Source organism: Meles meles, chromosome 7 (genome assembly GCF_922984935.1).
Source record: "Meles meles chromosome 7, mMelMel3.1 paternal haplotype, whole genome shotgun sequence".
Lineage (NCBI taxonomy): Eukaryota > Metazoa > Chordata > Mammalia > Carnivora > Mustelidae > Meles > Meles meles.
The window spans coordinates 127,946,020-127,971,944 of record NC_060072.1 but is presented as its reverse complement, the minus strand read 5'-3'; the positions used below and the strand labels follow the sequence as shown (position 1 = coordinate 127,971,944).

Here is a 25,925-nt window from a genome sequence, read left to right as displayed (position 1 = left end):
TGTTAAATCTGTGAAAGTTTATGCATTGATTAATGCATAAATTGATGTATGTGAGTTTATGCATTGATTTATGCAATATAAACTCTATTGCATCATCAGTAATATTATATCCGTAGGCACAGTCTGTTAAATCTGTGAGAGTTTATGCATTGACTTACTGCCCAACTCCAATTTTATGACTTAAAAAAATTCTTCACCTCCCTTTTTGTTTCCATTTCTCCTTACCTAGAACAGATTTCATTTGGTGGTTAGCTAGAATGCTGATCTATTATCCTTTAGGGTTCCGGAGTTTGCTGATTTTTATGCATTTATGAGCCAGTGAATAATGCTTCCAGGTGAACCGCATTATATTGGTTTTGCAAGAACTGACTCAGAATCTGACACCCAGTAACAGAAGGTCATACAAATCATCACATCAACACTAGACTTTATTACATTTGTTTGTAATTTATTTTGCTTATGGCTTAATGTCTTACAAGCAGAAGAATATTATTGACATCAAAGAAGTTGCAACCTGACTTGATCCCAGCAGGCGTCTGTCCACTTCAAATACTACAAACATTCTTTGTTGGCAAAACAATATGGTTTGAAAGTTTACCAGCATTAATTTAGAATTGGCTAATTACTAAAAAACGATAGGCGTTCCATCATGGTGCTGGGCACTGACGCCAAAATTTCAGTTGAGGACAACCTGACATTTATATCCCAAAACAAAAGTGCATCATAAAATTAATAAGTTAATGATCTAAAAGACACATAGCCTTTCTTGAAGATAAAAATGCTTAATTTACGAGCACTCTGGAGTACAAGAAACAAAATGAAGCTGTATAAATTCATTTTTGAAGGATTTTGAGACTCTCAGCTTATATTTTAATATTTTGTTCATATATAGCCAACAGTAAGAGAGAAAGCCAACCTAGGGTCAGCCCAAAGTTCTGCAGGAGAAACATCAACCAGGGTCGCCGTGTTTGAACATGAGTCATTTCAGGAAGCTAAAAAAAGAATAAAAAACCAGAATAAGATCCAGATATACTCACTGCTGGGAAAAGTTTGGTGGGAAAACATGAGAGACTCTGTTATTCAGAACTTAATAACCTTTCAAATTCCCAAAACAGTTACAAAATGCTTGATACCTACTCTTGACCAAAATTTAAAAATGTAAGATAAATTAAGTCATTCAACTGTGGTTAGAAGGATCATAGCGTTGCCAGAAGTCTTAAAATGACATAGTTATCAGCCTAAAGCAAACCCAATCCTTCTTACTTTGGTTTTCTGAGAGTGCTTAAATGTGAAATAGATAATAAAGTATTATTTTTGACTCTTCTTTTAGGTTTATGAAGCCGCTACATGTACTGGTTGTTACGAAGCACATATTTGTTTCCTTTCAAAGAGATCACCAAGGTCTTCCTGACCTTCAGAACAATAAAGACATCATGCCCTAAAGCTGTATTTTACTCCCAGAGAGGCAAGTGGCAGCTGTTTTTTCAGTGGAATGGCTTTAACACCACGTGGAAGAAAATGTTCTTGTGAGAGTCTGGGGGAAAAGCAGCTCAAAGTGTTCCTTTTTTTTTTTTTTTTTTAAATCTCTTTATGTTTATTTATTTTTTTATTTTTTTTCATTATGTTAGTCACCATACAGTACATTATTAGTTTTTGGTGTCATTTTCCACGACTCATTTTTTTTTTTTAAATGAAGTGCACTTGACACACATTATTACCTTAGTGTTGAGGGTACAACATAGTGATTTCACATCTCTGTATGTTATACTGTGCTCACCGCAGATGTAGCGACGGTCTGCCCCCTTACAAGGCTAGAATACCAGTGACCATATTCTCTATGCTGTAGCTTTTTCATCCCCGCGATGTTTCTGTCTCATATTCCTTTGAATCCCTCATTATGTGAAGGAGAGAGTGACGTATCTCTTGTGTGACATAGTCATTTCTATTGGGAAACCGGCTTAAGTCAACATGGAGGGAAAAACCTCACTGGACCATGACATTATTGACATTTTGGGTTGGATAATTCTTTGTTATGGGGGCTCTTGTGTGGGTTAAAGGATGTTCAGCAGCATCCCTGGCTTCTACCTGACAGATGTCAGCGGTTACCTCTGACCCTAGTTGTGACAACCACAAATGTCTCCAGATGTTGTCCCATGTTCCCAGGGGGGTTAAAAAAAAATCACCTCTGTTTGAGAACTACCAGGTTATTTACAGCAAGAAAAAGGTAAAACTTGTAAAATATGCAAGGGTCTTAGATTTATGGCAATAAAAAGTTGATGTATTCTTTTTCTAGGTTGACTTGTTTTTTTAATATCTGTCCAAGAGCATCCTGAATGTTCTCTTTGGGTATGCTTGAGATGGTTGTTTCTCCCTTTTAATTAGAGAAATTGACAGGATGAGGATGAGGGTTATTGTGATCTGCTATCTCACACCCTCACATGGAGCAGTGGACCAAAAGGTAAAGTAGGATCCAGAAGTGCTGTCCTGGATGTATGACCTTAAACAGATTATGTGTCCTTTTGGTCTTTTTCTGCCATGTTTAAACATAAGCTTACCCATACTACTTTATAGTAAAAAGTATGTATGTATGGTTCATTATCTATTATAAATATAAAATGACATTCTGAAAATCCATAGACCATTCCCAAAGGGCTGGCAATTGATGGTTCTCTTGAGGGATTAAGAAGATACATGCAATGAAGTTTCCAAAACAGCTGATTCTCGGGAGTTTGTAAGTAATTTCCAAGTGTTTACTTCAAGGCCAGACAGCATAGGTGACCAGTTTCCTTCTATCTCAATAATTTGTCTCTCAGATCATCTGTGAGACATAATTATGCCATCTCTGGTCAAAAAAGGCTTAAACTTTGATTAACCTTATTTCCAAATATACTAAGACATTGTGCAATTCCTTCTCCTTGTTTTTCAAGCAAGGTAATTAATATTCATCCTCAAGATGTGGATGAATTAACAACTTGTCTTATGTCTACTATGTCTGGTGCCATCTGACTGTTGTTCCTCTCTGATGAAGTAGAAGTAATTTCTAGAAAGATTTTTTGGGGCAAATACTCCTATAATATGAATAATTGGATGAACCATCATGATTCTTTTTAGCGTATTGTTGAGAAAATACTTCAGCCAAGATACAGAGCATGCTGGTGAAAACAGTTCTAGTTCCAAACATAGAACTTGAGATGCATTTTTCAAACCACCTATGTCTTAAGCTACATTTTAGAAAGCTCAATTTTGAAGTCCCATCTTTGCTGCAAGCATCTACTCAGGGTCTGTGGTTGGAAAGATGTAGGTCTTAATAGCCAAAATGTTTAAGATACAAAACTGCAGAGATTAAATTAGCGTCTTAGGACTTCCTTCATAATCTCCATCAGTTTCTGTCCCAACTAAATCCCAAAATGCCACAATTTTTAAAAATGATTTTTGGGCCTATTGTTTTTCTCACCAGCCTAAGTTTATAGACCAGCTATTGGCTTATAGTGTGTGACCCACAATAAAACCGAATAAATGTGTTTAGAAGACTTTCCAGGCTCTGTCTGTGACCCCACTCCTAGTAAGAAAACCAAGAATCCTTGATTCTGAGTACGTAAATGGCATTATCCACAAGAAAACACCACGAGGATTTTTACAGCTCCAGGATCCACCAGTCACATGAATGCAATGTCTTCTGGAAGTTTTGCATCAGGGTCCCTGCTTTTTACTTTTTAATCAAAATGGCTGCCTCTACGATCTCACCATCCATGTAGGTGGGACTTCTAGCAGCTCATCTTTTCCTTGAACTCCTTCAGGATGCTCTGGCTGAAGGTTTTATGCAGCACTTACTTTCATTGACCTCCATTTTGTCATGCCCTATCTTAAGTCCTGCACCCCCATTTACTACTAAATTATTAAACTCCTTTTATTTAGGAGGAAACAATAGCTCAAGGAGGATAATGACTTACTCAGTCACATAGATGTGACATCAGAATGAGGACAAGAAGCCAGTTCATCTCATTACTGTAGAGGACTGCAGGAATGCAGACAACACCGACTCCATCTTTGGCCCTCCATTGTGTTCATGTTTGTTCAGTGAGCTCTCTTAGGGCTACATGTTCTGGCCCTCTTGGAGATTAATATACATGCCTTAGACATGCCCACTGAGGCTGAGATTGGGGGAAACTTGTTTTGGTTTCCCATGATTCTGTTAGAGATAAGATAGTCTTTCTCCTTCCTGATGCACGGGTGATGCCCAAGATCTAATTAAAGCTTAGCTGTCAATTAGGGGCATCCAAGCCCTTGGAGGTGCATGTGAACACTTTGATCTCATGACAATGAACTTCTGTGTTTTCCCTCTATATAATCGGTGCACTAAGCTCTACACTAAGGTCTGGATTTTGCAGAGAGTAACTATGCTGCTGCCACATATCATTGCCTGCCCAATCCCCCCTCCCCCAATCAGTAAATTATCCCGAATAAAATTCTGTGTAAACTATATGGAGTGGTCTGCTTCATTTTCTGTTCTCACCATGCTTTCTTGGTTTGGGGGATACTTTACTGTCTCTCTTCCACCTTCTAAAGAACTATAAAGACCAGCTCTCTGCCTGAAATTCATCTCTATTATGACCAACGTGCTTCCACCTAATTAGAAAAAAGTGGAAATATCAAAGCTAACAATGTTCAAATAAACATAAAAGTCACTGCATGTAATGAACACATAATGAAAATATATTATGCAACATATAGATATCATGCTACTTTTGTTATAAAAGATATTATGCTATTGATTCTGTTTTTAAGGCAGACAATGTGTACTTGAAAAAGCTATTTAAAAAAAGACTAACTTTGTGAGCCTATAAAAATGGACAAACAATGAAAATCAGCATTTCAAAAAAAAGTTTAGGGAGAGTCTCATTCTGATACGGATCATCTTAATTTGGGTGGTCTATCTGAACTTCTCATGTCTGTACACAAATGGGCTTGGTAAGAAAATCCAGCTAAGCCTGCTTTTGAGACAATACTTGGCTCTATTTTGAATGATTATGGATGAACATATAAATCATAATATCTCTTGGATATACACCAAAATACCAGAGAGTCTTACAAAAAGTCTTTCCAAAAGATACAAATGTAAAATGCCAAATCTCAACCATGTCTGATTACAGCATTTCACTTACTTTGAATCTACCCACATTTTTTTTATCATTTCAGTAAGTAAATTTTGAAGGAAAATAAAGATCCATATGAACTAATTTTCAAGGGTATATAGTTTTTTTCTTTTAAAGAAATTCCTGATGTCAGTTTTATTGCCCCCATTTTTCCCCAGGATTTCAAGAGAGGAAAGCCTCCTTTTCCTCCTGGGCAATAAAATTATTTTATTGAACAATTTTATAGATCTTGATTTATACCCTAAGACTAGAGGGGGTGAAATGATGGATAGAGTATGTTAACTGAAGAAAAAGGTCAGGAAAAAAGAGAAATGTTAGCAAAACACCTTTGCCCAGAGATAGAGCCAAGAGATATATATTTTTTAGATTTCTGCCAGAAACTTGGAAGCCTTGAGGTAGAAAATAATTTTCTTTTTTACCTGCAATATCTAGCAAGTTCCCCAACTCAAGTCAGTAGATGCCTAAACTTGGCAGTCAAGGAATTGTAATTTTCTGGCCAAAAAAAAAAAAAAAAAGAGAGAGAGAGAGAGAGGGAAAAAAAAAGATAATCTTTAACTAAAAGTTAGTCCTTTATCATGCCATTGTTTTATTTTGTTTTAAAATTTGAATCAGACACAGGAGAGAAATTCCCTGAGATACAGCAAGTCTACATGGTGACTGACTTGTCTGCAGATGTAGGCATTATAGGTATTACAGCCAATCGGTAATTAGAATTTCTGAACATTTTAGAAAGTGATATTAAGTAAATAATTTATACTCGAGGCAGTTCCCATAACTGTATTCATAGTCAAGCTGAAGTTTTAAAAGCAATGCTCATGGAGAGTGTTAGAACCCAGCAGGAAAGAAACTGGATAAATTCTAATGTCTTGTGCTACGCAATTAATTATATACTAGGGAAGATGTCACAAAGGAGGACGATCTATAAAACATTCTCTAGAAATTAGGTTTTTGGTTTCTCCTTACACATCTAAGCTTCAGAATCTTGCCATGCAAACCCTTCTCTGTCTCCTTCCATCTGTAATCTGAAACTGGTTTCTTGTTGGTGTTAAAGATCTCTCACTAGATATTTCAACATTGCTTTCAGTATGAATCATAAATGTACATACTGAAAAAGAAAGCTCTGTATCCGATGCTTCTAATAAACGCTAAAAAAAACCCCAACAAACCCGAAGTCTTTCACCATGAAAAATTTACAGTTTAAGTATAAGTATTCAACATTCACTTGCTGAAGACATTCAGTGGATGTCTCCTTTGCAGGTAAGATTGTCATTCATATATTTTTCCTCTCTCAGGAAGGCATAGGTTTTGGCATTATCAACTTTCAAGAGAAATGATTTGTTCCTCCTTTCATGAAGCTCCCTTGAAAACTGACTTATACCATCTTCTTTTCAGAAGATTCCTAAAATCCTTTGTGCACACTGAGTTATATATCCATTTGCATTTGCTAAGAGGAGCCATTCTTGTTCCTAGAAATATGATGAGAGAAAATCTCAGAAACTTATTTTGTAGGCTGTCCTAGTAAAGCTTAATCTCTCTAGGGGCACATATTCCATGGACTGCTCTTACTGTCACATCTGTAATGAACTTAATTGTGTCCTTGCAGAAGACTCACATCTGAGAATAAGATGGAAATTTGTTAATGAAAGTCATGGTTTGGCTTGCAAATCTGCAACTATCTGTTTGCATTTGCAAACTATACACTTAAAAATTTAATAACAAAACTTCTGGTTTCTGGTATGTCATAGAAGATTAGAAGTCACCAATTTACCCAGCAACAAGTAAAAAAGATGAAGAAACTGAAAAATCAACAACTCTCCTCAGATATGACAGAAAAGCGAGATCAAATGGCTGGCCCAAACATTGGAGAGAAAGAAGAGTGTATATAGAGAATCCAGGTTACCTGAGCAGAAACCTATAACCAGAAACCAGTGCCAGGGCAGAGAAATAAACTGTAATGGGCAAATTACTAGAGATTCAGTGTAGATAAGCCTAAAAGTAAAAAAAATCTAGGAAGACCCTGCCTTAGTCTTAATCCTCACTTCTGTGGAATTTTTCTGCCAGGAGCTCTACTGAATTCTCACAGTGATTATTGGGAGGAAAATCCCTTCATGCTTTTATTAGGAGGAAGATAAAGGAGCCATTTTGAAATATGCCAAAGAATTCTCATCTTAACAAGGACTTTTCTTAAGAGAAACTATTTTATCAGAGCCTAACCTGTTGGGGTTTTATTAGAGTTTTATTATCCTACCTACTAAAGAGAAATACTCAATTTCACCCCCCTCTTGCCATTCTCTTCCACCTAAAGAGGAAGGAGACAAGAAGTTCACCATCTGAGAGCACCAGCTCACCAAAATACCAAGACCCAAAGGCCTATATAATGCTTCCCCTCTCCCCATACCCTACTCCTATATTATTAAAGGACTATTTGCCACAGTTCCTTTTACCCAGTACATTATGTCTTCCTTTCAACAAAAGTAACACAAATTACATGAAAACCAAAAAAAACACAGTTTGAAGAGACTGAACAACCATGAGAACCAGAGTCAGATATAGCAGGAAAGTTGGCATTATCAGGTCAGGAGCTTAAAAAGAGAAAACAAAACAAAACAAAAGACTATGATATGGAAAAGGCTTTAAATGGGAAAAGGAGACAACATAAACAATCAAAAATAATATCAACAGAGAGATGGAAATTTTAAGAAATAAAAAAAAAGAGATGTTAGAGATAAAAAATGCCGCAAGAGAAATGAAGAATAAAGCGCTCATTAGTAGATTGCACATGGCAAGAGGAAAAGCTCTGAATTTGAAGATATGACAGTAGAAACTTCCAAAATTGAAAAGCAGAGAGAAGAAAGACTTTAAAAAAAAAAAAAAAAAACCTTCAAAACACAATATCCAGGGATACCTGGGTGGCTCAGTCAGTTAAGTGTCTGCCTTCCACTCAGGTCATGATTCCCAGGGTCCTAGGATCGAGTCCCACATCAGGCTCCTTGCTCAGCAGGGAGCCTGCTTCTCTCTCTGCCTCTGCCTGTTTGTACACACACATTCTTTCTCTTTCTGACAAATAAATAAATAAAATCTTTAAAAACAAACAAACAAACAAACAACCCCCAAAATATTATAAGGTACTTCTATTACCCATGAAGTAGTGTTGAAAGTGGAACTGGATTACTTGTAATTGTATAAATAAATAAATGTAACCACTTAAAATACTAGAAAAGAAATATAATTAATGTGCTAATAAGTGAGTCAAAATGGAATTGTATAAAATGTTCAATTAAAATCACAAGGCAGAAAAAGTGTGGAAGATAAAAGTAGAAACAAAGAATAATAGGCAACAATTACAAAACAGTAACGAATATGGTAGCTATTAATCCAACTATATCAATAATCACTCTAAATGCCAGTGGGATAAATACACTGAAAAAAGACAGGGATTTTCAGAGTGGATCAAAAATAAGACCCAACCATATGCTGTCTACAAGAAGTCCACTCTAAATATAAAGAAACATACAGATTAAAAAGTAAAGGGATGGAAGATATATCACATAATGCCAACCAAAAGAAAGCAAAATACCTATGTTAATTTCAAACAGAGCAGACTTCAGAGCAAAGAATGGTGTTAAGTATAAAGATGGCCATTAGATAAAGAAAAAAGACTCAATACTCCAAAAAGACATACCAATCCTTATTATGTGTGTACCTAACAACAGAGTATTAAAATATGTGAAACAAAAATGGACAGAACAGCAAAGAGAAAGAGAAGGATCCACTGTTTGATTGGAGACTTTAACACCACTCTCTCAGAAATGGGCAGATATAGCAAAAGAAAATCATTAAGATCACAGTTGAACTAAAGAGCACCATCGATCCACTGGATATTACTGACATCTGTAAACTACTTCATCCAACAACAGAAGAATACACATACTTTTGCAAGCTCACATGGAATATGCACCAAGATAGACCACATTCTCAGCCATTAAACACCTCATAATAAATTTTAAAGAATAGAAATCATACAATGTCTACTTCAGCTAACAATGGAATTAAACAAGATATCAGTGACAGAAAAGTAGCTGAATAATCCCCAAATACATGGAAATTAAATAACATCATTCTAAACAACACAAAGGTCAACAAAGAAATCTCAAGAAAAATTTTAAAGTATCTGAACTAAAAGAAAATAGAAATACAAGTTATCAAAATTTGTGGGGCTCAGAGTGAAAGAAGTGTGTAAAGCAAAATTGTAGCATTGAATGCATAGATTAGAAAAGAACAAAAATCTATAATCAATCATGCAGACTTCCAATTTAGGACACTAGAAGAATAGCAAGTTAAATACAAAGTAAGGAGAAAAAAAGCAAATAACAACATTAGAGTAGATATCAATAAAATTGAAAATAGGAAATCAGTAGAGAAAATTCAACAAAACCAGTAAGCCTCTACACGGGCTAAGAAAAAAAAAGAAAACACACATTGCTAATATCAGAAATCAAAGAGATATCACTACAAATACTAAGGATAATAAAAGCATAATAAAGGAATATTATGAATAACTCAATATCCACAAGTTTGATCATCTAGAGGAAACACCAATTCCTTGAAAAACATAGCTGCCAAAACTCACACAAAAAGAAATACACAATTGGAATAGGCCTGTATCTATTTTAAAAATTGAATCAATAATTAATAATCTTCCAAAAGGTTATTCACCAGTGAATTCAACCAAACATTTAAGGAAGAAATCATACCAATTCTCTACAATCTTTTCTGGAAGATAGAAGCAGAAAGAATACTTCCCAACACATTCTATGAGACTACCAGTATCTTAATATGGAAACCAATGACATTACAGAACAACTATAGGGCAATATTTCTTCTTTTTTTTTTTTTTAATTTTATTTATTTGACAGAGAGAGAGAGAGGTCACAAGTAGGCAGAGAGAGGGGGAAGCAGGCTTCCGGCTGAGCAGAGAGCCCGATGCGGGTCTTGATCCCAGGACCCTGAGATCATGACCTGAGCCGAAGGCAGAGGCCCAATCCACTGAGCCACCCAGGTGCTCCTATAGGGCAATACTTCTTATGAACAGAGATGCAAAACTTCTCAACAAAATATTAGAAAATTGAACCCAACAATATATAAAAAGAATTATACACCACAATCAAGTGGGATTTATTCAATTATACAAGGCTGGTTCAACATTCCACAATCAATTACTGTGATCTACATTGCAACATCAACAGGTTAAGAAGATATCAATAGATGCATTAAAAGCATTGGCAAAATTGAACATCTATTTATGATAAAAACTCCCAGCAAATTAGGAAGAGAGAGCAACTTCCTCAAAATCATAATGAACTTCTAAAACAAAACTTCTATAACTTCTACAGGTAACATCATGCAGAAAATTTACTGCTAAGATCAGGGACAAGGCAAGGACATCCCCTCCCACCCCTGTTTTTTAACATCAGATTGGGATTCCTAGTGAGTGCAATAAGAGAATAAAAGGAAATAAAAGAATACCCCCAAAATGCCATCTATGTATAAAATCCAAAAGAATCATTAAAAAAAACCCTCCTAGAATAAGTGCATATTGCAAGGTTGCATGATACAATGTTAATACACAAAAGTCAATTCTTACATATGAAGAAAATGAAAAGTGGAATTCAAATTAAAAATTCAATACCAGGATGGCTGGGTGGCTCAGTTGATTAAGCCACTGCCTTTGGCTCGGGTCATGATCCCAGGGTTCTGGGATCAAGTCCCGCATCGGGCTCCTTGCTCGGCAGGGAACCTGCTTCTCTCACTGCCTCTGCCTGACACTCTGCCTGCTTGTGTGCGTGCGCTCGTGCTCGCTCTCTCACTCGCTCTCTCTCTCTCTCTGACAAATAAATAAAAAAAATCTTAAAAACTCAATACCATTTATATTCGTACCAAAAATAGTGCTATATCTATGTATAAATCTATATGAGGAAAAGTATAAAATTCTAGTAAAAGACATCAAGGACAAACTAAATAAATCTAGAGATATTCCATGTCCCTGGGCAGGAAAACTCAATATTGTCAAGATGTCAGCTCTTACTATAGATTCAACACAATCCCATTCAAAATCTCAGCAAACTATTTCATGGATATTGACAAACTGATTCCAGAATTTATATGAAGATGCAAGAGAACCATTAATGGCCACCATAATATTGAAGAAGAATGAAGTTGGAGAGTTGACATTATTCGTCTTCAGATTTGCTATAAAAACTATCAAAACAGTGTGGAACTGGTGAAAGAACAGAAAAACAGATCAATGGAAGAGAATAAAGAGGCCAGAAATACAACCACGTAAATATAGTCAACGTGTCTTTGACAAAGGATCAAGAATGATAAAATGGAACAAAGATAGTCTTGTCAACAAATGGGTGTTGGAATTATCAGACAGCCACATGTGAAAAAATAAAAAACCCTATAATGAATCTGTATGCAGAACTTCCACCTTTCACAAAAATTAAGTCAAGATGACTTACAGGTCTAAGTGGAAAACACAAAACCATGAAAGTCCTAGAAGATAACAAAGGAGAAAACATAGATGATCTTGGGTATAGTGATGCCTTCTTAAATGTAATACCAGAGACATGATTCATGAAAGAAATAATTGATAAGTTGATTTCATTAAAATTAAATTTTCTTCTCTGTGAAAGACAATGTCAAGAAAATGAAAAGATAAACCAGAGACTGGAAACATTTTTTTTGCAGAAGACACATCTGATAAAAGACTGCTATCCAAAACATACAAAGAACTCTTAAAACACATAAATAAGAAACAACCCGGTTTTTTAAAAAAATGATTGAAAGACTTGAATAGACAGACACTTCCCCAAGGAAGGTACACAGATGGCAAATGAGCACATGAAAAGGTGTTCAACATCATATGTCACTAGAAAATTTCAAGGGAAAACAGCAATGAGATATCACTACACAACTACTAGCATGGCCAAAATCCAAAAATTGACAACACTAAGTGCTGACAAGGATCTGGAGCAAAATGTAACACTCATTTATTACTGATAGGAATGCAAAATGGTACAATCGCCTTGGAAATCTATTACAAAACTAGACATATTCTTATCATATGATTCAATGATTACAGTCTTTGGTATCTTCCTAAGTATACAGAAAACTTAGGTTCATACAAAAACCTGCACATGGATATTTATAGCAGCTTTATTCATAGTTGCCAAAACCTGGAAGCAACCAAGATGTTCTTGGTAGGAGAATGGATAAATGCACTGTGGTACATCCAGACAATATTATTTAGTGCTAAAAAGAAATGAGCTATGAAGCCAGGGAACAACCTGTGAGGAAACGTAAAACATAGTACTAAGTAAAGAAGCCAATTTCAAAAGGTACATATTGTATGATTTCAACTACATTATATTTGGAAAAGGCAAAACTACGGAGATAAAAAAAAAAGATTAGTGGTTTCAAGGAAAGAGAGGGATGAAGAGGCAGAATACAGAGGATTTTTAGGGCAGGGGAAGTATTCTATATGATATTACAAGGGTCATTTGTTATTTGTCAAAACCCTTAGAATATACACCACCACGCATGAATCCAAATGTAAACTACAGACTTTGGGTGATAAGAACACGTCAATGTAGTTTCATCAATTATCATAAATATACCTCTGTGGTGTGGGATGCTGAGAGTGGGGGAAAGTATGCATGTATAGGTCAGATGTTATTTGGGAACTCTTTGTACTTTCTACTCAGTTTTGTCATGAACCTCCAACTGCTCTAAAAGAAATTAAGTTTTTTAATTAAAAGAAAATCCATTTCCCAGTTACACTAACCACACTTCAAGTGCTTGATGAGACAGCCGTATGTGGGGAGTGACCGCTGTTGCAGATAGTACAGACCAAAAAATTAGAAAGAAATAAAGAAAGAAAGCTGATTATCTAAGTCACCAGATAAATTTTTTAAAGGTTTTATTTATTTGACAGAGAGAGAGAGCACGCACGATGTGGGGAGGGACAGAAGGAGAAGCCAGCTCCACACTGAGCAGGGAGCTCAAAGTAGGGCTCAATCCCAGGACCTGAGATCATGCTCTGAGCCAAAGTCAGATGCTTAACTGACTGCACCATCCAGGCACCCCTGTCACTATATAAATTAAAGAAACACTCTTAGAAGGAAGTATAGGCCCACTGGGAGAAGAATTATAATGGTTATGGATCATTTTATATTTCTTCTGTTCTACCCACTCATTCTTATTAATCTAAAAATAGGAAAAGAAGGAAAAACTAAAGCATATTTTGAGTTACTGGACTATTTAGTGGCTTAGGTCAAACTAGATAGTGTCATTTCAAAGTCTTCTATTTATACTCAGGACAGAAGGATTTTTTTTGGCCAAATATTTTCCAGTTTTATACCACTACTATATCTAGATTCTTTTTCAAATGATCATTATTGCTACAAAGAGGCACTGGAACATCTGTATATTGTCAAATGCATGAGAAAAAAAATGAGCTTTGCATATTCACTCATCCACATATTTATGATAATGTTAATAAGGCAATCAATTTTTCTTTTGATCTTGAAGGGTTTTTTTGTTACTTTCTTTTGATTTTGAAGGGTTATTTGATAGTTGTTAATTAATAACATGTTATCTAGAAATGATCACAAAGAGACATGTAGGAGTTCTACCATTAAATAGATAGGTAGAAAGGTTTATTATGGTTCTTAATGATACCCACAAGTTCATCCAATGTTTGCAAAACCGAACACTCAGTCGATATGATCCTTTATACATATGCTGTCTCCAAGAAAATTTTCTGAGGAAGTCATCCATGAGATCACAACTTGCTGAAAAATTGATAAATTAGAAAGACTGTTGGCCTTTATATACCCAATAAAAATAGATAGACTGATTTTTGTTTGTCTTTCTTCTCTCATCTGTCAGCTGACCAACTTACTTGTTTTAGTAAGTATTCAACCACAGAAACAATCACATGACCTTTTTCCTTTTCTCCTAGACTGTTGACAACATTCAGCCATACATACGCTATTTCTTCATAGCAGTAATCATCTCATGCATTCAATAACCATTAGATGAACTGAATTGTAAACAACCTATGTTAGTCCTAATGAGTAAACAAGATTGTATCTGGCATTCACTCTCATGGACTTCATAAGTTTAACAAGTAAGTTGCTCTACTAAAGGAAAAATCATGCAAGGATCAAATCTGTCATACAGTATTCAATAAGAATTTAACATCCTCCCTTCTAACTTTCAGAAAAAAAAGATTTCTTCGATTCACATATTCTCATCAATGCATGCTTACCTATTCATATAACAATAATTGAGGGAAAAGAGAAAAACATGGATAAAATTGGGGCAGACTTCTGTTTCTAGTGAGTTAAAAAAACAAGAGAAATGACCTCATGAGATTAATGATGGAAATCTTCTGACTTATAAATGTCTTTAATTTAAAAAACTGTATTCACTATAGTGTTATATTTAAAAATTACTGTTTATAGGGGCAGCTGGGTGGCTGTGGGTTGAGCCTCTCCCTTCGGCTCAGGTCATGATCTCAGGGTCCTGGGATTGAGCCCTGCATTGGGCTCTCTACTTGGTAGGGAGCCTGCTTCCTCCTCTCTTTCTGCCTACTTGTGATCTCTCTCTCTGTCAAATAAATAAATAAAATCTTTTAAAAATTACTGCTTATAAAACATGTCCTTCTGATAAATAAAACTTTGTTGCTCAGCGCCAATACCTTTTTTATTTCTGAGATGTTACATGATTAAAAATTTAGCAGTTGTATGATACATATCAACACAAAAATCTGTTGTGTTTCCATACACAAATAATGAACACTTTGAGAAGGAAAGATATTAAGAAAACTATTTCATCTGTAATAACAACAAAAAGAATAACACTTAGGAATTAACTTAACCAAAAAGTACAAATAAAGGGAAAGACATCCCATGTTCATGGATTGGAAGACTTAATATTGCTTGGATAGCAATACTAGGTAAAGTGATCTACAAATTTAATGCAATTCCTATCAAATTCTTAATGATATTTTTACAGAAATGGAAAAATCTATCTTAAAATTAATTTTAAAATATCTCAAGGGACCCTCAATAGCCAAAGCAATCTTGCAAAAGAACAAAGTTCAAGGTCTCACATTTTCTGGTTTCAAAATTAATCATACAACTACAATAATTAAGAGTGCGTCCTGGCATAAAGACAGACACACAGACCAATGGAATACAATAAAGAGCACAGAAATGAGTTCTTGCAAACACAGGCAATTGATTTTGACAAGAGTGCTGAGAGACAATCCATAAGGAAAGAACAGCCCTTTCAATGTAAGGAATTGGAAAACTGGGTATCCACATACAAGAGAATGAAATTGGACTCTTACCTTACACCATATATAAAAATTCACTCAATATGGATCAAAGACCTAAATGTAAGACCTAAAACTATAAAACCTTTAGAAGAAAACGTGCAAACATCTCCATAACATTGGATTTGGCAATGATTTCTTGGATATGTCATTAGAAGCTCAGGGAAGAAAACATTAGAAAAAAATTTGATTTTACCAACACGAAGAACTTTCATGCATCCAAGGACATTATAAACAGAGAGAAAAGGCAACACATGGAATAGGAGGAAGTATCTGTGAATCACACATCTGCTAAGAGATTAATATCTAAAATAAGATACTCCTACAACTCACATTCACACAAATATCTAAACAAAATGATCAAAGGACTTGAATACATATCTTTTCCAAAGAAAATGCAAAAATGGCCAATAAGTACATGAAATGATGATAAAGAACATCACTACTCATTCAGGAAATACAAACGAAAACAATGAGATACCACTTCACATCCACTGGTATTGTTATTTTCAAAATGGCAGAATATAACAAGTGTTGGTGAAGTTACAGAGATACTGGGAGGGTACAATGATGCAGCCACTATGGAAAACAAATAATTAAAATTAGAATTACCATATGATTCAGCAACTCCGCTTCTGGATATATACATCAAGGAATTGAAAGCAGGGACTTCAAGATCTATTTGTATACCCACATTCACAGCAGCATTAGTCACAGTAGCCAAGAAAGCAACTCAATGTCCATTGATGGATAAATGCACAAGCCAAATGTTGTGTGAACATACAATGGAATATCGCTCAGCATTAAAAAGGAAAGAAATTCTGGGGGCGCCTGGGTGGCTCAGTGGATTAAGCCGCTGCCTTCGGCTCAGGTCATGATCTCGGGGTCCTGGGATCAAGTCCCGCATCGGGCTCTCTGCTCCGCAGGGAGCCTGCTTCCTCCTCTCTCTGCCTGCCTCTCTGCCTACTTGTGATCTCTCTCTGTCAAATAAATAAAAAATCTTTAAAAAAAAAAAGGAAAGAAATTCTGACACATGCTGACAATGATCAACCTTGACGATTTCATGCTAAGTAAAATAAACCAGTCACAAAAAGCCCAATACTGTATGATTCCAATCAAATGAGGTACCTAGAATAGTCAAATTCATAGAGACAGAAAGTAAACAGGTGGTTGCTAGAAAGTAGGGGCAGGGATAATCAGGTGTTAGTGTTTGTTTAATGGGTATGGAGTTTCAGCTTGGGAAGGCAAAAAGAATTCTATAAATGATGGTTGAACTACAATGTGAATATATTTAACAGAATTCTGAGAGACCTTTCTTCTCCCTGTACTCTGCCATGTGAGGACACAGCAGGACACACATCTGCAAACCAGGAAGCAGGTCCTCACCAGATACCAAATCTGCCAGCACCCAAGATCTTGGATTTCCCAGGCTCCAGAACTGTGAGAAGAAATGTTTGTTCAAGCCACCCAGTGTAGGTTGTTTTTTTTTTTTTTTAATTATAGCAGCCCAAATGCATCAAGAAATTAACTCATAAAATAATCCATTTTTAGAGGATTAGAATCCCCCTTTTTTTCATAGTCTACAGTGTGGACTACTTTGAATTTCTTTATGATTGTCGGCTATTACATGATGGAGGCAAGTCTATGTCTCTTTTCCTTGAAGGAATCTGGCTGATTCCCTGGCTGCAGATTGGCTGGGGAAGGTTTCCTCTCTACAGAAAGAGGTTTCACCAACTATAAAATCTCAGAAAGGCTCTGCTGGATTTCTCTTTCTTCAATATTCTGGAAGGTGAAAATTTTCTTTGGAATATTTGCTGAAAAATATTTTATCAATTCTTGCCTCTAACAATCTCCTAAGACTTAAATTCAATAAAAGTTTAGGTATGGTTTCCAACCTCATCTACCCTTTTGTCTATGATATATTTTCTTTTTTGTTTTATTGAATTCATTTTCTTAGTCATTTCTTTTGACAGCAATTTCTTTTGACAACAATGTAAAGGAGGTATGTTCTGTTTTATGGGCAGAAGACATGAACCATCATTTTTCTGAATTTCTGAAGAAGACATCCAGAAGGCCAACAAACACATGAAAAGATGCTCAACGCCACTAATTACCAGGGAAATGCAAATCAAAACCACAGTGAGGTATCATCTCACACCTGTCAGAATGACAGGTCAAAAAATCAAAATCAAAAACACAAGAAACAACAATTGTTGGTGAGGCTGTGAAGAAAAAGGATCCCTTGTGTTGGTGGAAATGCAAACTATTGCAGCCACTCTGGAAGACAGTATGGAAATTCCTCAAAAAATTAAAAATAGAATGAACATATGATCCAGTAATTCCACTCCTGGGTATTTACCCGAAGAATATGAAAACACTAATTTGAAAAGATATATGCACCCCTATGTTTATTGCAGTATTATTTATAATAGCCAAATTCATCCAAAGATGAATGGATAAAGAAGATGTGGTATATGCATACAATGGAATATCACTCAGCCATAGAACAGATGAAATCTTGCCATTTCCAGCACCATGGATGGATCGTGGAGGGTATAATGCTGAGTGAAATAAATCAGCCAGAGACAAATACCATATGATTTCACTCATATGTGACATTTAAGAAATAAAGCAAATGAACAACAAAAAAAAGAGAGACAAAGAAAAAAACCAGACTCTGAAAGAGAGAGAACAAACCAACAGTTACTGGAGGGGATGGGTGAAATAGGCGAGGGGAATTAAAAATCACACTTATCAAGGTGAGCACTGGGTGACATACAGAATTGTTAAATCACTCTATTGTATGTTGGAAACCGATAGAACGTTGTATGTTCATTTTTTAAAAAAAATATTTTTTTTATTCATTTGACAGACAGAGATCACAACTAGGCAGAGAGGCAGGCAGAGAGAGAGAGGAAGGGAAGTAGGCTCCCTGCTGAGCCGAAGACAGAGGCTTTAACCCACTGAGCCACCCAGGCACCCCTGTATGTTCATTTTAACAGAATTAAAAATTCCATGGGTGGAAAAGCAGTTGTGGAATAATATTGTCTTGAAATAAAATTCACAGATTCTATATGACAAAAAAGAGAAGTGCATTCAATTTCAGCATCATATTTGATTACTAATAGTAACACCCTGAACACAGATCACTATGTTGACTCCACAATATCCTAAAATTGGGAGATTTGTTCCCACTGACACATGTCCTGTTTCCAATTCAAGTCTTTTTAAATTAGTAGCTCTCTTCACAAAACAACTTAATACAGCAGTTTTAATTTTCCTTTGCAAGCAAAAAAGCAAGGACTACAGCTTTCACAGGGTTCACCCAGGTGAATGTACCAAAGAGGGGGCTTATCTTAAGGTTATTTTTTAAAATTCAGCACTAGGTACTTTATTTAAAAATTCAAACACAGGGATGCCTGGGTGGCTCAGTGGGTTAAGTGCCTGCCTTCAGCTCAGGTCATAACCCCAGGGTCCTGGGATCAAGTCCCACACTGGGCTCTCGGCTCAGCAGGGAGCTTTCTTCTCCCCTTGCCTGCCCCTCTTCCTGCTTGTGTTCTATCTATCTCTCTGACAAATAAGTAAACAATATCTTTTTTTTTAAATTCAAACACAGGATACTATAGACTTCTAATTTCCTGATCTTATCTTCCTAAGGGAATTTATGAAGCAGTTTACATTAGAAAATAAATCTCCTCTTTCAAAAACTGAGTTGTAAGACAAAGACCACATATGATTCAGAGAGACAAATATATTAGCTCTTTTAACCTCTATTTAATAGCTCACGTCTCCATTTTTTCCTTGGGGGAAGTGATTCAGCTAGACAAATTCTTGTATATTGTATAGCTCAGGAAAGAGAGTCATTAGTCGTCTCTCGTATTTTCCTAAGAAATGGATTACTTTGCAAGATGTGTTTACATGTCTTGAGAGGCTGGCTAGAAGCAAAAAAAAAAAAAAAAAAAAAAAAATACAAGGGGCAGAAAAATACAAATGTTTCTGGTGATCAATTTTTAAAAATCACAGAGCACAACATTTACCAAAATTGGGTTTATCAGTCATTTTCTCAGTAGAAAATATCTAAGCATAGAGTTTGACTGATTGATAAAGAATAAAAATCTTTTAAAATTGTTGATAAGAATGATTCATACTTCTTGCTTTTGTGAAGTAACTGTGCATATTAAGTCATATTAATTTTGCTGCCTGAAATGGTTTTCAAATTCTTGTCATTGTTTTCCATAGAAGAAGAGTATTTTAAGTAATGTGAGTTGCACTCTTTGATTTCAAGTACAATGTTTGTTGAAAGCAAATATGTATATTAAGGTTATTTTGTATGTCTTTCAAATAAAATGTCTCCTTTTATGGATGCATATTTTTTTAAAGGATATCACACCGAGGTATTGTCAAACTTCAAAGAAGAGGTAGCTTACTAGTTTTTGGGAGGGAGAAAAGGCTCTTTTACCAGAATCAACTTGGTGATTATTGACTGAATTGCATTGGGCATATCTAGCTTTCTCTGAGAAAGCATGAGTCCATCAAAATCAATAAATTGGAAATAAACAATAACAGAGAAATGCAAATAGGATCAATATCCTAAAAGCAGAGAATTCTATTTTAGTTTAATTCTGTAGTCATGCGATTATGAAAAACTGAGAAGCCTCACTAGAAATTCAGCTGTTTTGTCAATTTATGTTATTTTCACCCAATTCACTATCCAGAAACTACTAAATTCACTGAATTAAAATAAACATCAAGAAGCCAATGCATGCTCTTCATCTGACTGCTGATAATCCTTTTTATACACAAGTCTTACTTTTGCGTGTGTGGATTTATTTTCAAAGCGAGGATCTTAAGTTCGAAATCCAAATACTCTTGCCCTGCCTTTTGCTCAAGGAACATTATTTGGACATTGGAAAATGGTCCAGGCAAAAGTCTGGCTGTGATATTACTTGGAGGAGACCCTTTTTATTTTTTTTTTATTTTTTTTTTTCCATTTTATTTATTTTTTCAGCGTAACAGTATTCATTCTTTTTGCACAACACCCAGTGCTCCATGCAAAACGTGCCCTCCCCATTACCCACCACCTGTTCCCCCAACCTCCCACCCCTGACCCTTCAAAACCCTCTGGTTGTTTTTCAGAGTCCATAGTCTCTTATGGTTCGCCTCCCCTCCCCAATGTCCATAGCCCACTCCCCCTCTCCCAATCCCACCTCCCCCCAGCAACCCCCAGTTTGTTTTGTGAGATTAAGAGTCATTTATGGTTTGGGAGGAGACCCTTTTTAGAGGGGACTGATAAGCAAGGTACTCTGACTCACTGCCCTTCAACCTTGTGGTTTCCACTCCGTTATGTAAATGAAATCAAGACTGAAGGAACATTTGTAATCATCTGGAAGAGAAAGAGATGTTTTAAAAGAACATCCCTTCAAATAAACAAACCAACAAAAAAAGCACAGAGGGGAGAGAAAGAGATCTGGAGGAACTAAGTAGTTAGGGAGATTGGTTGAGGAGGGGACTGGAAAGAGGGTCTATTCTCAACTAGATGGCCTTGATGTCCCTGGAGGGGCACCTGAACTTTGTTTCGTTGTTTTGGCATGAACTAGTGAACTCAGCACTCCTCCTTCTCTACCGCCTTCCTCTCAGAGTTACAGCTTCTGCACTATCAGCGTGGCTGCTAGTCATGCACTGGGGTCCTGGGCAGCTGTCCAGTTCCACCAGTTCTAGGGACATCTCTAATGCTATCTGTGGTGACAGCCCCTTGAGGTTTCTATAGGCTCGTTGTTATGGAAACAGTTTTGTAGGATCTAAAACCTTAGGAAAAGTGCCTAAAGTTCTGAAACTTGTTTCCGATCCAAAATAAACCTTCCCTTGCCATAACCTCTTCTGTTCTTTAAAATGAGTTAATTTACTCTTTACATAATAAATCATATTTATTAAAAATAAAGTCTTTCCTACCTAAACTGCTGAAAAATAATACTTCCAGGGTCTGTCTCTTCCTTCTAGTTTACAAAGTTTGTAAACTTAGGGAAGGTGAATATGAGAAATCCTCTGGACTCTTTTAGTTCTGAGAATTTTCTTAGAAGGAACTTGCAGTTTTCTTTTCTTTTTTTTTTTTTAAGATTTTATTTCTATTCATTTGACAGAGAGAGAGATCATAAGTAGGCAGAGAGGCAGGCAGAGAGAGAGGGGGAAGCAGGCTCCTTCTGAGCAGAGAGCCCGATGTGGGGCTTGATCCCAGGACCCTGGGATCATGACCTGAGCCGAAGGCAGAGGCTTTAACCCACTGAGCCACCCAGGTGCCCCGGAACTCGCAGTTTTCAAGCAGAATGAGGCTGTAGCGGCCTCTGGTCCCAAACACATCTAAACCAGGGTTAGTAGTTAGGGAGGAGTAGTAGGGATATGTTCATTTTCTCTGGTTGTTGTTAACAAATTACCATTTATCAAGTGGCTTAAAACAATATAATCTGTTATCTAATAGTTCAAGAGGTCAGAAATCCAGCAAGGGTCTCACAAGGCTAAAATCAACGCTTCAGCAGAGCTGGGTTTCTTTTGGAGGTTCCCAGGGAGAATCTGTTTCCTTGCCTTTTCCATCTTCTAGAGGTAGCTGGGATTCCTTGACTCTCAACCCCTCTCCTCCATCCTGTCAGTCAGAGAACCAAATCTTTCTGACCCTCTTTCTGCCATCACATCTCTTTCTGACTATAGCTGGGGAAGATTTCCCATTTTTAAGGACTCTTGGGATGAGAACATGGCCACTCAGATAATCCAGGCTAATCTCCCCATTCTCACAGTCCTAAAGCTTAATCACATCCTCAAAGTCTCTTTTGATATGTAAGATAACATAGTCACAGATCCCCAAGAAGAGGACAGGGATATCTTGGCGAGGGGAGCATTCTCTACAGAACACGTCTCATGAAATCTTCGTAACAAACATGGGAGTACAAAAAATATACCAAACCAATAGATCCAGTTATAAATACAATATGGAGGAAGTAAATAGACAAGATAAATGGATTCTAACCTGTTTTTTTTTTTTTAAAGATTTTACTTTTTTATCTGACAGACGGAGATCACAAGTAGGCAGAGAGGCAGGCAGAGAGAGAGGAGGAAGCAGGCTTCCTGCCGAGCAGAGAGCCTGATGTGGGGCTCGATCCCAGGACCCCGGGATCATGACCTGAGCCGAAGGCAGAGGCTTTAACCCACTGAGCCACTGAGGCGCCCCGGATTCTAACCTGTTAATTCCAGGCATTGTTAACTGTATCAGACACTTCTGTTACATGACACTTCACTCTATCAAGACCTCACCCCTGGGGCGTCTGGGTGGCTCAGTGGGTTAAAGCCTCTGCCTTTGGCTCAGGTCATGATCCCAGGGTCATGGGATCGAGTTCCACATCAGGCTCTCTGCTCAGCAGGGAGCCTGCTTCCTCCTCTCTCTCTGCCTGCCTCTCTGCCTACTTGTGGTCTCTGTCTCTGTCAAATAAATAAATAAAATCTTTAAAAGAAAACAAAAAACCTCACCTCTTACTTTCTATAGACAGGGCAAGACAAAGCAATGGCCAGGATATTCTGTGCAAATAGTAAGCAGAAAAGCCGATGTGCCTCTATTCTATTCTATGTATCGATAACAGACAAAGGAAGCTTCAAGACAAAGAGTTTTCTCAGAGGTAAAGAGGGATCCTTCCACGTGATAGAAGCATCAATTCAATCAAGAGGACAGGACAGCCCTAAACATGCATGCGTCTAACGATAGAGCTTACACTGCATGAAGCAAAACTAATAAAACCAAGAAAGAAATAGGTAAACCCACAAACATCGGTATATATTTCAGCATCGCTCCTTCATAATTAGCAGATCACATGGAGAAAAAGATCAGTGTGGAATGTGAAAATACAACTACAACCATCAAGCAGCCGGACTTAACGGACACTCACAGAACTTTACACCCAAGAAATGCAGTATTCATGGACTTTCCAAACACGTAGGAGGGTGTCTCCCAAGATGGACCACACCCTGCGCCTAGAACACGCCTTAAAATATCTCAAAGGACGAAAATAATACATGTATATTCTCTGACAATGAAGAAATTAAAATAACTAAGAGCTACCTATAAAAGTTATAAACCTCGAGCAATTAGGCACCATCCTTCCACAAGAAAAAAGTTAGATGAGACATTTAAAGACATTTCAGAGGGATCCATGTTGAACACACAATAGATTAAAATTCATGGGATCCAGCAAAGTAGTGCCTGGAGGGAAATTTATAGCTTTCAGTGCTTGGATTAGAAAAGAAGGAAAGCTTTAAAATCAATGATACGTCATTCCACTTCACAAAGGAAGAAAAGAAGCAGAATATTAATGCAAAGTGAATAGAAGGAAGGGAATCATAGAGATGGCAGAAACGAGAGAAACTCATGAAACAATGGAACACCATCCTTGCCAGCTCTCACTTTGGTAGAATTTGTGCTTCCTGCTCCTGCAAAGTTTAGCACTGTCCTATCATGGACTATTGTTTTTGAAAAATACACCAGGGAACATTTCCGTGGAACTTGAACCTTTAAGTACATTTGCGCTCCTCCTTTCAACTGATGAACCAGCAGAGATACATGTTATGAAACTGGTGAGAGTCATTGCCACTGGCTACCGTGAGGAATTAGGGTTATGGTTACACAGTGCAGGAAGCAAGGAACGTATCCAGAAACCAGGAGTTCCCTGAAGCATCTCTTGCAGCTCCCATGTCTGATGACAATGGGGAACAGGGAATCAGAGGAAACATGACCGGCCAGGACAAAGCAGACCCCTCAGGGAAGACCTGGCTGCTCTTCTAGGAAAGAAATCTGGGTCAGCCAAAGTGTTGCCTGAAGGTGAGGAGAATCAAAGTTGGGTGCTAGAGGAGAGCGTGTTCCACTAACTGTCATGCATTGAGTCTTTTCCTGAGTGTTTGGTTGGCTCTTGCCCTTGAAGGGGCTCCTCGTATTCTCCACCTCTGATGATCAGCCATTGCTGCAGAGACCATTTCCAAGGGCGTGTTGATTAGTTTTGCACAGAAGTTTGCTTCAGCCCACACTGTATTCGTCCTTCTCTTGCCTTGGGCTTCTCTGTGGGACTGCGGTGGGAACTCCCTTGGTGCTCAAGCATGCATAACCTGAAAGGGGTGTGTGTGTGTGTTGGGGGGGTATGTTTGTGGAGCTAACTCTGAACAATAGAGATGGGAACCTTCTCCCAGAAGGTCCTGTGTGGTGGATCACCCATAGTGGAGATCGACTTAACAAAAACACACCATTTTCTTGATTTTCCATCATTTTCTGCTCCATTCCACCTGCCCTCCATTCCTGCCTTCACAAATGCCTTTGTCTTATTAACCTCTGCTTGGGATAAACCCATCCTAGCACACTGATCTTTATAACAGAATGAATTTCCTCCTAGGCCTGCTTCATTCTTAACTTTCTTTAGAAACCAATCAATGCCTCTGAGAGTTAGTATGCTTGAAGAAGGCAATACCACTTTGGAGAATTTAGGCTGGCAGATTTTCCTAGTGAAGCCTTTCTGCTTTGCTGACTTCATTACTAATGGCCCCGTTTTTGCTCCTAGTATTTTTTTTTTTTTTCTTCTTCTTCTGGGAGTTTGACATAACATGCCCAATTACTTTCAAACAAACAAGCAAGGCAAAAATGTAGCTAATCTTTTCACATTAGCCCTGCTCAGAAGGTGCCTGGTAAATTTCCAACATTTAGTAAATAACCAGTGCGTGAAAGTATCCCCCGCCCCCTCTTACCCTTTTGTTACTGTTATTTATTTTCTTTGCTGTTTTACAGAGTCTTGAAGACTTGTTTTCTTCCCTTTCAATGACAAAAAACTATTTTCTCTGGCACAGCCCCAGAGCACAGCAACAGTTAAAGTTGCTGCTATGTGAAAGACTCCCATTTATTTAGAAGTTACTCCAAAGGCCGTGAGAGCAAGAGACCTGGATTATAGGAAGTAGCCCCAGGAAACTCGAGAGTATTTTCTTTCCTGTCTTTTTGCCAGGATGCCAGTTTTTCCTTGACCAATAGTAATTTACAGCAAGGTCAAGATTCATTCTAGTTGGAATCTCATAGGATGTCTGCCACATTTCGTACAAGCAATTGCTTTCACTTACAAAGCCAGGGGGAGAAACACTGAGGGGGAAATGACGTATTTAGCTTAGGGTTCTCCATGACAAATGGTTCTTGATAATATCCTCAGGTCCATTTTTGGAGATCAGACTCTCTAATAAAGAAAAAGCATTAACTAGATAAATAGACATCCATCATCATCAAAGAGAGATCCAGACTTAAAAAAAACAAAAACAGAATACACTTTAAAAGAATATAGCAACTGCCTCCCTCCCCCCAACTG

General features: G+C 37.1%; 1 protein-coding gene across 3 annotated transcripts in view; it reads right to left on the bottom strand.

Annotated features, from left to right (window-relative positions):
- Positions 1 to 458: 458 nt before the first annotated feature.
- Positions 459 to 25,925, bottom strand: part of SLC39A12 (solute carrier family 39 member 12) — a 79,270-nt gene continuing 53,803 nt past the window's right edge. For all 3 annotated transcript variants that reach the window (XM_046012776.1, XM_046012778.1, XM_046012777.1), the window contains one exon: positions 459 to 992. In XM_046012776.1, coding sequence (XP_045868732.1) covers positions 864 to 992 — 129 coding nt within the window. In that variant the 3' untranslated portion in view covers positions 459 to 863. The remainder of the gene's footprint in view (positions 993 to 25,925) is intronic.